This window comes from Nannobrachium achirus, assembly GCF_963921795.1.
Source record: "Nannobrachium achirus genome assembly, chromosome: 17".
In the NCBI taxonomy this organism is placed as follows: Eukaryota; Metazoa; Chordata; class Actinopteri; order Myctophiformes; family Myctophidae; genus Nannobrachium; species Nannobrachium achirus.
The window spans coordinates 48,318,839-48,334,312 of record NC_137824.1 but is presented as its reverse complement, the minus strand read 5'-3'; the positions used below and the strand labels follow the sequence as shown (position 1 = coordinate 48,334,312).

The window sequence follows — 15,474 nt, the reverse complement described above, 5'->3', positions numbered from 1 at the left end:
AAGTTTGCTCCTTGGACAATGGTTTTGATTTCTTACTTTTATCCATTTACAAAAGGAAATTTTGAAAGAACGAAAATGTGGTCATTTTCCCGCCAAATGGACATCATCCATGAAGACAATGAATGAGACGGATGACTAACAAAAAAAGTCCTCTTTACAAACAAAAAGATCAGCTTTTTAATATTTAATATTTTTTCGCAGTCTGGTATTTTGAACCAAGCAGTTTCAAAATGACAAAGACGCTTTCTCGGACTGAATGGGTAATTTATCCTTTATTTATCAAAGAAATTTCACACTGGTTTAAAAAGAAAAAAGGCATGAAAAAAAAATATTTCAATGCTTGTATGGTCTAGCTCCTGTCCAGTGTAGTTCTGACTAATGAACTGGACGGGTTTTGCAAACCCCCCTGACTTGGAGAATGGCTATATTTACAACTATATTTACAACATCTTTTTACACCATCTTTAAATAAAGTCAACATAGTCCAATTGGTCCTTGTTCCATGTTCCAGTGAGGCTGTCAATTTGGTCCAGGTGTTGCCTGCTGCAGTGGGGTCGTCGCCCTGGACGTTGGTCTGCGGAGGACGCTTTTCACAAACTGCTGAAGGCCCTCAAAGCCCTGGGCATACAGATAATCCAGGTACCAATCCCACACTTTGGGTTTCTGACAAACACAGACACACACACACACACACACAGATCTTTAGATTATTGAAAGACAAAAACAAAAAAGAAACATACAACTTGCATGCCAAAGTTCAAACTTACATCACTATAGACATGTCAGAAAAGAACTGTAAAGTATGTTAGAAAAGGTGAAGATAAGGGTTTTCATACCGTTATGGAATTGAGGTCTACGTCTCTGCTCTCTGGCCAGCACTGATAAAGAAGAAACATAAATATTCATGGTCAGCCCTCCTCAGTTAAAGTCTCAGCAGAACATTGCTGGTTGCCGCAGTCTTACCAAAAAAGGTATGTGTATTATTAAACATGATGAGAACTCAAGTCTCATACAGCTCCCATGAATAATAAAATGTGCTTCTGTATTAATGGTTCTTCAATGAAAGATACATTAATACCACATTTGTATCCTTGTCTAGCCCAGTTTATTAACCGAGCTGGCGGGAGTGGCCATTTGGCTGGCACGTCAGCAAGCTTTCAAGGAAAAACATTTGTGCGGTACACTGGTGACCCCAATTACAGTACAAGATATGCTTTGGTTAACCCGTCTCTAGACTGCAATGCACCAGACAGGATTATATGTAAATTCTTTCACATGTGACAAACGTAAACAAAGCATCCACCTGGCGATGAAAGTTGACGGCGTAATACAAGAACGCAGGATGGTGGACTAGGTCAAAGCCGGGCACTTTGCCAGTCAACAGCTGCTCTTTTGACATCGCCGAATCTGTGCCCGTCTCCAACGACGTGTTGCTCCACAGGCATTTGACCATGCATATTGCATAGTTGTTGAACTCTATGAAAGTCTGCCGGCTTATGTGAACAGCCTGTTTTAAAAAGATGTGAGGGAAAGTGAGGAGAAAGGTGTGGGGGGGGGGGGGGGGACAGACGGAGCAGGTTCCAATTAAACCACTCAGGTTAGTGTGTCTATGAATTTCACCAAGGTCACATAATGTGAAACGCTGCCGTCCATCTCTGATACTAGCAGCACTCGGAATTTGCATGGCATTTACTGGGCCCATTTCTCTTCATGAGAAGTGCTGACATTTTCAGTTTAGCACAGGGTGTGCGTGGCACCTACTTATTCAATCAAGTGGAAGTGTTTTACAAAACCATCCATTTTTTGCTCTTTAATACAAAACTAATATCTATCGTTTTTTAAAAGGCAAGTCTAGATTAGTACCAAACTATAAGAGGCAGTTTAGAGGGGTTTACATTTACAAAACAGTATACCATACGGTTTATAACTAATGCACAAAAGCAACTTTGAGTATCTAGAAAAGTATGATAGACATTGGATGCATTATTAAAGCCAACCATGCCAATAAATCAAGCAGCATTTTGGTTAAGTGAAGACAGTCCCAATATACAGTTTTTTCCCATTAAAAGGTTTCATTAGCAGGTTTATGTAGAAATTACGTTTCACAGAAAGAAAATAAGGTGTGACCTCTGTCTGTCTTTCTTGTGCCTTGGCTGCGGCCAAGTTCTTGTGGTACCTGAAGAAAACAAGCGCATTTATGATCAACAGCAGGAAACCATTTTATAATATGCAGGCACACATGGACTGAAATGTACTGTATTTTATGGTCGTTCTGACAATGTGCTAGTATTTTTCATGATAAGTCAAATAAATGTTTACATTCTATGCAAAATAGTTTTACCAAGGTTACACAGTAAACACTGCTCTTGTTCAGCATATTAAAAAAGGCAGGAGTGTGCTTAAGTGCAGTGCCTCTTGGACTCGTCATAAATCATACATGTCAGATGAGGAGGTTGACAGAGCCATTTCTGATTGCAAATCCTTTTCAGCATTAAATATGCATGCATAAGTGGGCATTTAACAAGCAGAGTGTTTTGTTCACAATATGGAACCAACATGGAATGGAACCTGTGTGCATGCGGCCTGAATTGTGCATATTTTTATTGATTCACCCAAACATACCACTCATAATGCGGGGAATTCCCACACACACACTTTGTGATGTAATTATGAAAAATCACGAAAGCCCGTCTTTAAGTGAAGCATGGAAAGCCACCGTAAAAAGAAACTGCTCTTTATACGATTGACATCAGGGACTTTGTCAAAGTACATTAAAGTATATAGTTCAGACATTTCCTAATGCCAAGTGAGCAGAGACTGATGTCATGTGAGCAGTTTGATCATATTTTTCAACAATAAATGTTTATAGGATGTTTATGTGCCGGACATTATTATTATTTGTTTCAACAAAGTTGTTAATTGGCAAGACATGAAGCAGAGGATAGAGTACAAGAATAGAGCATGGAGACAAAGAGACACTAAAAAAGGACAAAGTAAAAGTAGAAAGAGGCATAGTTAGAATCCCTGGGTCAGAGAAGAGCAACAAAAACTGCAATATGGTAAAAAGACAACGCAAGAACTTTAGTTCAGGGTTCCCACACTTTACCAATTAATTTCCAAAACGTTTCCAGAATATACCCAATTTCCAGGACTATATAACAATAATTCAGCTCAATAACAGGTCACTTACTCCTATGCGCAATGCCCAAAGACAGGTAGCGTTGTGAGCATGTAGATCGGCTATTTTCAAAATTTCTTCCTCTATATATTTGACACAATTTCTGCCTCTATATATTTGACAATTTGGCCCATGTTTAATTTGTCATTTCAGAGGTATTAACAAAATCGATAACCAAAGACAATGCATAGATATTTTTTCCAGGACCTTTGATAAATTCCAAAACTTTTACCTGGACATGATGTGGGCCAGTCTGTCCACGCTGATGGGCTCTGTACAAAGCAGGGCCGGATAGAAAACCCCTCTAGGGGGCAGCACCACCAGGGGGAGCCCATACGCTATAAACATGTCACACACCTAGGAGAGAAAACCCATTAATGCTTCATGTACATGCAGACGAAAATATTGTCGTTGTCGGGTGGAAACCTTGTATGTCCAAAACCGTTTGTTTTGTATTATTTTTAAAATGATTTAAACTAGTGGAAACAGCCGATCTACAAGCACACAACGCCTCACACCGCAAGGCGTTGTGTGCTTGTAGATCAGCCGGTTTCACTAATTTTGTGCGATGGCGATATGAAGAAGCATTGCTTTACTTTGCGAAAAGAAATGTGCAAATTTGGAACTTGGGAGATACGAGGTTTCTGCCCGACAGTGACCATATGTGCGTTACCATATTAAAACAAACACTGCTGCTCTTTTTTAGGCATGGTTTTGCAGAATTATATTAAAACAAACACTGCTGCTCCTTTTTAGGCATGGTTTTGCAGAATTATCTGTTCTGAATAGAGAACTATCAGTTACCGTTGTGTAAAAGTCCAGGATAATGCTGAGGAGCAGAGCATGACCTTGCTCTAGCTGCAGTCCCAAGGAGCTCAAGCGTCCCACGAAATTAACCAGCTCCATCACAGAATCCTTGAACGCTGACAAAGTCATGTTCCTTGGGAAGAGAGCAGAGTGGAAAGTCAGATGTGCTCTACACTCAGCACAACACTGGCTGTTACAGGCGAATGATCACAGTGATGCAAATATCGAAAGTCCTAGTCTAGAGGATTCAGCCTTCGATCATAATCAGTATTTCGACAATAAGCATCAAGGTGTGTGGATAATTAAAATGCGTTCTCTAGTCTCAAGTCAAATCATTCTTGTCCCCCAATTTGTGATGATCAACTACAACATATTAAAACCCAAGGATTTAATGATTTCAGACAGAAATGTAATAAACCAGAAACCAACATTATACATATACAGTACGTATGTATCTAGGAACAGAGTCTATATAATTGCAGTGCTGGTTGTATAGAATGTACAAATAATTCACTGCAATTCAAAGCAGAACTCTTCATGCATCGATGAGAGCATTTGTCATTTTGATCCGATATTCATTCAAGTCTAACCTTTTCGTAGGTTTGGTTAACATTTGTGTAGCCTATACCGATACTCGTTGCTATAGAGTAGAGTTATTGACCAAACGTCTTTCCAGTAAATTACAAATACCTAAAGATTTACTTGAGTAAATATACTTCGTTACTTTACACCACTGAGCACGTAGAAGCTCAGGGATTGGTTGAGAGGGATGATTTGGGGTGTGTGCTCCCAGTGCACTGTTATAAGTTTGTGAGAAACTCCCTTTAAAACCAAAGCATAAAGTTGAAACGATAAACTGAGGATTACATCTCTGCCAGATGTCAACCAGTCGATCCTTCTTTTCTTGTGTCCATGTGTTATTGTGTTGTGCATTTGTTTGTGTTGGGTTTGATGCCCAATTGAATTGATGCCCAACACATGGACCCACAGAAAGGAGGATCGGCTGGAACGGTTTTCTCATTGGTTGAAACTGATGCTTCTCGCATTGCTCATCGCAGCCCAGTCAGCGATAGAGCCAAATATCTAACCTGCCAGATATTCAGAAACGCTCGAGAATCTCTCACTGAGCGCCGGAATAGCGCAATGATCTTGTCGCAGAGGCTTTCACACACACACACAACGAGCAAACCTCGGTGAGCAACTCTCTATCTTGCGTCAGAATGGTCGGCGACAGCATAATCAGTCTCAGAGAAAATATCTTGCAGTGTGTACCAGCCCTTAAGTAGCTTCAATATATCGTCGTTGTCGGGTGGAAACCTTAAATAGGGTAGCAGGTTTATAAAGGAACAGCTTGCTCTCTATCATGAGATGAGACTCACTTGGGGGTTTGACTGTTTTGGCTGATGTCCAGACTGTCACTGTCGGCATACACAGAGTGCCAGGTCAACCACCTCTGAAGCATGTCTTTCAGACTGTCAATGACACTGCACTAGAGAGACGGACACATTGCACACTGAGTGATCACAGGTTAGACACTAAGAAGATAGTATAGGCACAATCAGCATCTAATGAATACAAGATGACAGCCAGCAGTCCGTTTCCACTCGTCTCAGAGTGTAAATCTAGCCTATTACTTGCCTTAAAAAATACTGTGGAGGTACAGAACAGCTGCATGATGGGTTCAAACAGAAGCTGCTTCATATCTGTGGCAGAAGATAAGGGATAACACACGCATGCAATTAAATATAATTTGAAAATCGATATGTGCAACCCCCAGGGTTGCATCATTGCATGTGGCAGCATACATCTGTCCATCGTTGCTGTCGGGTGGAAACCTTGTCCAAAATAGCTAATGCGTTGTAGTGTTTAAACTTCTAGATCACCTTGCTTCTGCTAATTTTGTGTGACACCGAGTAGGACGAAGTAGAGCATCAATTTATAGATAGTCAAAGTTACCGTTACCGCCATGTTAACAAATACAATCCAAAAATCATTAATGCTTTAGGCCATTTGGCCCATCCTTAGTTGCTCTAGGTCTGTGAGCATGCTCACAGTGATATGTAATTGTAAACACAGTATACAATGTGCATGACAGAGATAAAAGAGCAACAGGTACAGTAAGAGTGGTGATGTAGGGCAGCAACTCACGGGAAATGGGAACCACAGGCATGAAGCTCAGCAGACGCAGGATCTGTGGGCGGAGGTAGGAACCATCCCAAACGCTGAGAAAACTGCTGAGAAAGATCTCGGTGCTGTACAAACCCTCCTGGATGAGTAAAAAGACAGGGGATGAAAAGACACATGGGTCACACAACACCGATCGTCCATCTTTTGGGTCCCAAGCTCACGTTTGGGAACCACGGCTCACCTGGAGGAAGCTCTGCGCTGACAGCAACAGCTCCAGGAACTGCACAGCCCCTTCTGAACTGGAGGGCTCTTCATCACTACAACATAAAAACTCTATAAAAATAGAAAATAAAAGGTTTATAAAAATAGAAAATATAAGGCAGAGAGAAAAAACTATATCAAAGCAAAAAGCTAACTGATTCGGTAAACTGCTTCTTGGCAGTGTGACCCCCAACCTCCCCAAGTTAACCCCTTCCATCAGAGTCATAGATATGCCAAACACAGGTAATGTTGTCTCTGGGGTTCTTCTCAGGGTGAGCTTGCATCGGCATCTTTCAGACGTTACATTATGTTTTGCAATAGTCTGTTCCCACTTCCTCTCTGCGCTACCTACCTTCAGCAAGGGCATTTCCTAACCAGGCGTTGAGGCGTAAGAAGGCCGATTCATCCTGTACGCAATCCAGGTAATGCAGAGACAGAGTGGAGCCCAGTAGAGAGCCCATCTGAGCTGGCAGCTGGCGGAAGGAAGAAACACGCATGTAATGCAAACATCATGAATGCTTTTAAAAAGCCTACCACAGAACATCCACAGAGATAGTTATTCTATACCAGCGCGCACACACACACACACGTCTCTGGAGCTCACGTACACACGCTCACACATATTAATCATGCACACACTTTAAGGCCAGAGCACAAAGCTATTCCATGTGATAAATCACTTCAAATCAGGAAATTAGTACAACCACTGAGGAATAAGAATCCTGTTTGCCAGTGTCCTCGTTTTTAACCGTGGCGATCATCAATCCACCATTTGGCAAATTCTTTGGCATCGAATAATAAACCTCCTAACACAGACACTGGGACATCTTTCTACCGTCACTGATGTATGACAAGCTGTCTTGCATTGGGGACATCGTAGTCGAGTATCTTTTTCATCAGAAAAACAGACTGTCAGACAACCAAGAGTCCTTCCAAAAATTGTGCAGCAGAACATCATTATTCATCTAAAACAGGAGCAACATGGGCTTTTAATGACAGGAACAAGGGTGCATGATGACAGAACAATGATTCCTCCATCATGGTCGTGACTGCATAGTTCCAGATGCATCTCCCATCCTGACAAACTCATCGGCCATGGAAACAGCCAAATGGTTATTGCACGTGCAGAGTGGTGAAAGGGAGGAGAATTAATAGCACAAGGCATAAACGTTGTCTTACCTTTAGAGGCGATTTATTTGTGTTTATTGGGTCGATGCATCTACCAGGTAAACAACTTGTATCATGTGGTTTACTTTGTAACATTTTCAGCGTGTTCATGGCCATTTGTAGATACTCTACTTATGGCAGATCATAAACAAAGCCATGATTAAGTCTGTAAACTGAGCAATGGTACATTTACATAACCGGGCCCATAATGGGGCAGGTTTATTGTTGAATCTAAACAAATAAGCCTCCCAGGCCACCTAGTACTTTGTTGAATGTCTGATATTTAGCCTTGGTGGAAAAAAGTTTGTGGCACAGTGCCCCCATGTGGCCAAAGTGAGACAACACAAATATGATGGACAGTGGTCATGCCTTCCATTGGACTGGGAGGGCTGCCATAATATAATGCTTTATCCTGATATCCATCAACCATCTGGCCTAATTCCAGAGTACTCTCCATAATCTCAAAGATATAGCACCGCCACTAACCTAGAAACTGGGGGAAGGGGTCGGAGGTAGAGTGAGGGGAAAGGTATCGCTATAGGCAATAGGCAAATAATAGGCAAGAGAGAACGAGACACAGCAACTGAGAAAGTATTGTAGAAAATGGGCAGGAGAGAAAGAGTGAGCAACTGAGAAATAAAGAGAACTTACTTCAATGTTGCACAAATTAGTCAGCAGTTCAGAGAAGGACTGGAGCTGCAGCATAGGGACCAACTTCTTACTGTAGAAGGGATCGTTCTGTGTCTCCATCTGGGCTGCCGCACTCAGCATAGGCAACTCCAGATTAGCTCGATGTTTCTGAAAGAACAACAGTTAGTTAAAGGTTAGGAACAGTTCTGAATAGTGAATACCCAGCCTCAGTTGGTTCTTCCAGTCACAACAGAAATGTTTAAATCTGGCCTCCATACCCTTTTTCTAGATTTGGTCTTGGTTGTCACCCGAGAGGTCAAGATGACAGAGGCTGTACAGGCATTGCTCTTCTGGACAGCGGCCAGCGCTATTTTCCAAGTGGAATTGTGGTCCCGATACCGAACCTGATGGACAATAGGATTACATTCACTGATGGTCTAAAGATAATAAAAATAAGAATGGAAAAATAAGAATGAAAGGCAGTCAATGTACAAACCTTCAATTTGGACTGAAAGGAGCACGTCACCAGCTCAGGGCTAAACATTTTGTAAAGCATTAGAAGGTTTACGAGTAGTGGCTGCTGGCCCTGAGGAGAACGTATAGAATATTTAGATGTTGCAACAGTGTGATATATGTCTGTAATAATTTGCAATACAAGTACATACATGATTGCGTGGCAGGACTAAACAGCTTATGGGTATTACTTTGTGTGATAGGATTTTTTTTGCATTAACCACTTTAACCCTAGCATTGGGGTCCTTGGCCTGAAAAATGTTGAAGACCCCTGACTTGTGAAGGACATACCATACCAGTATAATAATAATAATGAATTGCATTTTTATAGTGCTTTTCTAAGCAAGTTGCGAATGACAAAATGACATTTCTCCTGCACTTTACAGTACCACTGAATTGTTCCTAGTACCGAGTAAAGGAGTCATGGGCTAGGTTTGATAGTTGGCTGCATGCAGAACACGCTGCATGCAGTGTATAAATTGCTTGTACTTGCATGAGCTGAGAATTACAGTCGATTACGAAAGGTCAATATGACAAGATTCTTACCAATTTAGTCTGAAGCTCCAATAACTTCCTTACTTTGTAGAGATGCACTATGTTCAGGACAAAAATAACAAGAAAAAAACAGAATGAATTTATCTTAATAAATAAAAAGTGCTGTGTGGATGAGATAAACAAAACAGGGAAGACTTACCATTTTCCTTTCTTGTCAAAAGGTAGAGCAGGTGACTGATATAAGGCCACTGAAAAAAAGGCATGCTTTTATTAATTAGTCTACCTTTTAGCATCTAAAAAAAGGTGGTTTTGCACAACTCAGTTTTGTCACAACTCCTTGTATGGGGCGTTCTGTCCATGACGTCAGCTGTGGTGATGTCGGTCTCTGCCGTCTTTCTATGCTGTTAGTCTCGTACTACGGACAGGGACGCTCAAAAATGATGTTGCTATACTGTATAGCAACAACTACAGGTGTTCCTGGCTTGAAGGTATAAAAACGTATGTTCCAGGTCTAAATGGGTTAATACAAGTCTAAGGCCACATTCTCATATATAATTCGGTATAGTCATTGCGAATGGGAGGGGAGAAGTTGCAAGATTCTTGCATATTTAATTGATACGTTTGCGCTCACACTGCACTTTGTCAACCTCAACAAGGAATCGCTTGGTCCACTTCTGTCCACGAGACATGTACCTGCGTAATTATATAATACCCCCTCAATCTCCCCGTTTATTAATTCTTCAAGTTCAACCCACAATGTAACCGCAGGACCCCCGCAAAATTACAGTGCAGGCGCCAGGCCGTAGACCATTTACCTGCGGTCGGAAACGGGCATTCAAAAAATAAAACCAGCAGCGGCCGGCGGGACACGCAAAATCCCACAATATAAACCAGACAGAGCTTAAACTTTAGCAAGATATGAATGTCTATGAAGAGGAGAACGTCAGCGTCTCCCTCTCTCTCCCTGCCTCTCGTCTCAGAGGGAGTGCGAGAGACCCACACATCGGCCTATATTATATTAGGCCTATATATAGCCTATATAGGATATACAGTGAGTGGCACTTTCCTTTGATCTGACTGTGAGCAACTCCTCACAAATAAACTATGCACGATCGAGGGAGCTGTGATGAGAAAAGAAATCATTGAGGGGACAGCCATGGGCTGTATAGGCTAATGGTCATAAAGCTAATGGGAGCGGACAGGGGGATAACCTATTATATATGACTATGGATTTAACCCTCACATGGCTCTATATACCACAATGTTTCATTGCCTGTATTTGAGGCGGATGCATTCACACCAACAGTGAACCGTATGCTGTAGCGAAACCAGTTTTTTGGGGGGATTTGCATTTGTTTCTTTGATTCGCAAAAGAATACAGATGAGTCTTCACACATGCCCAAACATTGCGCATTTTCCAACAATACGCTACAGGATTCGTTTTAATCGCAATAAAACGTGCCTATGTGAATGCCACCTAAATGGGTCAATACATTTTGGTATCAACCCATACCACATACCAGATCTGAATCTGTCACCAAGTAGAACAGGAAGTCGTAGATGGATCGAAGCTGATCCTTAGAATCAATCATGTCATACATGGTCAGCACCCATTTCATGAAAAGAACCTAGAAAATACAAGCATAAACTGTTTAAGACAGATGGAAAATCCTGTTGAATGTAGTACACAAGCAGATATGGCTTACAAAAATATATAAATGTTTCCACCTACATTTTATGCAAATTTTATATCATAAATGATGAAGGATTTTATATGCATTGAAGGGAAACATGTGGCAGGAAATGGACAAAAAGTATTATGACCAAGTAATTAAGATTGATCTTTTAGGGACTTTTGACATAACTAGTTTAGAGTTCTCAACAGGCCTGAGAATTAAGGCCATGCCCTAACTGGGCAGGCCCGAGGCCCTACCCGGCCCGACTAGTTAGCATACATTTTAGGCCCTACCCGGCCCAAAAACGTCGGGTATGGTCGGGTCTATCAGAGTAATAGTAATAAATTCATTGAGCCAGAGGCCCTACTCAGCCCGACTAATTAGCATCCATTTTAGGCCCTACCCAACCCTAAATGTTGAGTCGGGTATGGTCGGGTTCGGGCAGAATTTGAGAACTCTAAACTAGTTTCAGGCCACTGCACAGCACTCACATCTACGTCACACAGCCAAACTAACCAATCTGTCAGCGTTAGTGTCAGGGATTTGTCAAGAGAACCACTTCTACCCATATATGGAGATGATCAGTATATCCCCATATATTGGAATGCCCATATGGAATATTGGTTCCATCGGCAGTTCTGGACAACTGGATATCGCATGCAGAGTTAAGTCGGTCGGCCCCATAATGCAAATGACCATAGCGGTTAGATCTGTGGCTCCGGTCAACCGGATCTCTGTCAGCAAGTCCATTTTATGCCCATATATGGAGATTGTTGAAGCCGTCAATACATGCCCATATAAGTGGCCATGCCCACCCACCCACCCCAATGTGCAAAGATGGAGCAGACTTTGGTGATTAGTTTAGAGACAACACACTCCATATGTGGGCGTAGCTTCATTGGGAACCCTTTATATGGTTATAAACAAGTCATAGAGACATGAGTCACAATGTTTTAGTTTGACCATGCAGTAACACGAGTGTGATGCCATGGTCCGCTAGTCCTCCCTTAAGTCAATTTTAAGTGTCCACAAAAAATAAAATAAACATGTTTTTAATTTATCTCGCATCTATTGAAAGGCATGTCCTCTTTGACCATGGTTATGCTCGAAAATGGAAAAACATTTGTAAATATCATTGCAACTGAATCCAGTCACATCATTAAGGGAATCAATTGTCAATTTACTTTTACCTTTGTAGTAATTGGAATTTTCCCTGAATTCCCGTGACATAAAATCCAAAACACAGCTCGAGTAACAACCTCCTGTGGCACCACTGTGGCAGGGATGAGGAACTTCAACACTCGGGGACAATGCCGACCTACTCCGGGCACACCACAGAAAGAAAAACACAAGCCGAGAGAATGATAACGATACCTCCTGCAAGAACACATTACTAATATTTATGCACCATTCAAGAAATGTGTGTATTGTATACAGATAATTTGACCCCCCCTTTGCTGTAGCTCTGGTGCCAAATTAATACAGAAGCACATTCCTGATCAGTAATGGGCTTAAGTTCTGGGTCAAATGTGGCACCAGTGGGAGAATAAATACAATTTTAACACAGAAGAGCAGCATACCTATACGGAGGCTCATGGCAGCCTCCAACATGACTGAGATTGCCTCCGGGGGGAGTCCTTTACTATAAGCCACTCTCTCCACCTGGGCCAGGTTATTATCCATCTCATGATTTCCGTTGAGCACAGTACCTGCTTTAACTGTAGGAGAGTAAAGGGAAACACGCGCATCACATAGGTAATTTGTTGACTTGTGGGTTAACAAACAGGGTAGGCAACAAAACTAAAGGGGTTTCAAATAGAAGCTAAACATGTTAGGTGGTTTAAACAAGGATGTGTTGGTCTAGGTTGTATTTTAAGTTTAGCTATTTGAGTTGTGTTAATCTGCACCAGTGGTGGAAAAAATACTAAAATGTTTTAATAAGTAAAAGTATCAATACTGTCTGCAACATAGGCATATGCTACTCTGGTGTATTGGTATCAAAATGGAAGTACCAAAAGTAGAAAAAGTACTCATTATGCAGAATGTCCCATTTCCCAAGTTTTCAAATTTAGAAAAGGCATGCAAATCTTTTGAAAAATGTACAAGCTCACAACGTGTGGCTTCGCTACGTATTGTGAGCTTGTAGACCGTCTAGTTTCCAATATACAACATTTAAATAAGGCTGAAGTGGTTTACATCTACACAAAAAACTAGTATCTTAAGTAAATGTAATTAGTTACTTTACACCACTGATAAACGGTTTACGATGATAACCTAAAGTAACTGTTCTTTTTGGCAACTATGTTAAGCGACACCCTTAGCATTTTGCTGCTGCGCTGAACGTTGCTTACCGTTATCATATTAGGCAATACAACTGTTTGTAGACCCAAGTTGTCAACTTAGTTCAGCTGTCGCCATGGATAAAGGGTCTACATGTTTACAAAGCAATCAGCAACCAACAACTCACCATTTGAGAAGTAGTTCAGCGCCACAACAAATGGATCGATCGCCTCTTTCTTTCTCCTTTCTCGTTCAGCAATTCGACTACTTCTATTCAAAGACCCACCGCTACTGCTTGCCGACGTTGAGAATAAATCGTTCGATTCATTCAAAGATTCTGCCATTGCTAGTGCTTAATACGCATCCACGACCGGCGTTTAGGATTCAACAATGTTTATTTTTCCTCTTCCGTGACCTCTTCTTCATGATTCAAAAAAACGAAAACAGCTTGAATCTCCCCGTTTTATCCGGGAAGGGGCGTTCCTCTCCCTGTATTCAGCCTATAGTAAGCAGGTAGGGGCGGGTCTGGTAGGTTGGTTGAACCCATAGAGTTAGGTTGAACCGCGCGACCGTTTGCTCAGCGCATGCGTGGTGTACTCCATTCGACAATGAGAGACGCTTGCTGGTTATTGTAGTCCATCAAGTACAAACTCAACATCATCAACATCATCATCCGGTAGTGACAGTCCGTCATGAGCCCAGGTCTGAATTTTCACTAGGCCAAGGTGTCAACTGTCAAATTCTAGTTTGGTATTTTGAAAAGGTCTATATCCCTACTAGATAATATTTCAACTTGATAGCACTTCACAACTACAAGGTTAGACTACTTCCCAAGTGGTAGCTTAGTCACAGTTATCAGCCTTCAATGACAGTCAGACACCAACCACAGATCCACAGAATAAAAAAAAAAACGTCTTAACTGTTTTTCTTTTTTTAATAAAACATATCATACAGAGGGAAAAAAAACATTGTTCAATCTCTTTCATTAACTTATTTCACTTATTTAACCGAGGGTTGCCAGGCCAAACCCTCCTCAATCCGGCAGGAGTCCTGAATTTCGACCCCATCTCCTGTGGTGCTCCTGAATTGTCATGTCTCCTGGATTTGGTATCAAACTCCCAAAGTTCACCAGAACACAGGAAATTGCATCTACTAATTCTGGGGTAGGACCCCAAGACCCCCTGATTAGGGGGTGTGGGGATGCATGCAAAATCATATAGATATCATATGGTAATTATTTAAGATGTGTCTTGCTTCAGTCATCAAATATATTAACATTTTCATTTGGTGTTTTAATGGCTGAAATTGTACCCATGCTAGTAAAGCAAGCCTGATAAAAGTAGCCTCGGAAACCAAAAGTATCAAACACGCACAATTTAACAGAACACAGCAAAATATATATCTGTTAAGAAGTTTGGGGGGGACTGGGGGAGGACCCCCAGACCCCCCCTCTCCTGAATTCTGACAGTCCAATGTGGCAACCCTGAACTGCATGAACGGATGAACCCTACCATGTCTATGCTGGGGCAAACGTTCAACAAATGGTATATCTACAAGCTCGCCAACAACCTGCACTACTGTTATATATTTTATACAGTACATGTCTTGTTTCCAACACCAGATTGCATAGCTGATCGTATACTTTCATTGAAAGAACAAACATATCAGTGTCAGTGGACTCAAGATGGAGTTTTGTACCACTTCCACAGCATCCAGGCTGTGCAGTAATATCCACGTTAGTCTCTTCTTGATACAATTTCAGTGGATATCCTGACCTGCCGTTACCATGAAAACCTGGTGTTTCCCCTGAAAGTGTTTGAGGGGGTTTCTTTGGTGCTGGTACTTGACAGGAACTTAGTTTGCCTTCCAAATGATAAGTAGTTGAGTACTTGCCAGTGCCACCCTGGCATCTCTTCCATGTGGCCTACTTCATGGAAAATGGGAGATCATGGCGGTCAAAACACTACATAGATTTCACTATAATCTTTGGGTCTTTCTTTGTTGGCAGGGGGAAACGTTCAGTGGTAGCATTCTGGTTGCTGATCAACATTAGCCTAGCAAAGTCATCACCATGCAGTCCTCTTCTGGTTGGACAGCTTTTTGAGTATGGTCATGCCTTGCTTTCTCCTCTGAATAATGTCCACAAGGCCTCCAGTTACAAGTGCATCAAGTGCATTACCATTACCAATGGCATAGAATGGCATCTAAGTCTTATTAAAAGTAAATGTCCATTGTCGAATTATTGGTATATCTTTGTGGTCTGCAGGGCCTTAATTTCTGCAATTTAGAAGGGAATTAGCCTGCCATATATCTGCTTGTCATGAGCAAAGAAGTACTTGC

At 41.6% G+C, this 15,474-nt stretch overlaps 1 protein-coding gene across 1 annotated transcript; it reads right to left on the bottom strand.

The window, feature by feature from the left end:
* Positions 1-344: 344 nt before the first annotated feature.
* Positions 345-13,491, bottom strand: cenpi (centromere protein I). The gene is made up of 20 exons (XM_080745585.1): positions 13,322-13,491; positions 12,435-12,572; positions 12,045-12,172; positions 10,699-10,806; positions 9,378-9,426; positions 9,230-9,276; positions 8,667-8,756; positions 8,449-8,574; positions 8,192-8,338; positions 6,726-6,846; positions 6,354-6,445; positions 6,134-6,251; positions 5,624-5,688; positions 5,365-5,474; positions 3,983-4,118; positions 3,411-3,535; positions 2,128-2,176; positions 1,304-1,507; positions 837-878; positions 345-663 (listed from the first exon to the last, which is right to left on the bottom strand). Exons 1-20 carry the CDS (start codon positions 13,476-13,478, stop codon positions 520-522), a joined length of 2,196 nt encoding a protein of 731 aa, XP_080601711.1. The 5' UTR covers positions 13,479-13,491; the 3' UTR covers positions 345-519.
* Between the last annotated feature and the right edge of the window lie 1,983 nt (positions 13,492-15,474).

Excerpts from the sequence above, each read along its gene's own strand:
- cenpi (XM_080745585.1), bottom strand. The coding sequence starts at position 13,478 with ATGGCAGAATCTTTGAATGAATCGAACGATTTATTCTCAACGTCGGCA. Across the intron at positions 12,173-12,434 it reads TGCCATGAGCCTCCGTATAG|GTCGGCATTGTCCCCGAGTG; the intron begins GTATGCTGCTCT and ends TGCCCGGAGTAG. Across the intron at positions 3,536-3,982 it reads TCCTGGACTTTTACACAACG|GTGTGTGACATGTTTATAGC; the intron begins GTAACTGATAGT and ends TTTCTCTCCTAG.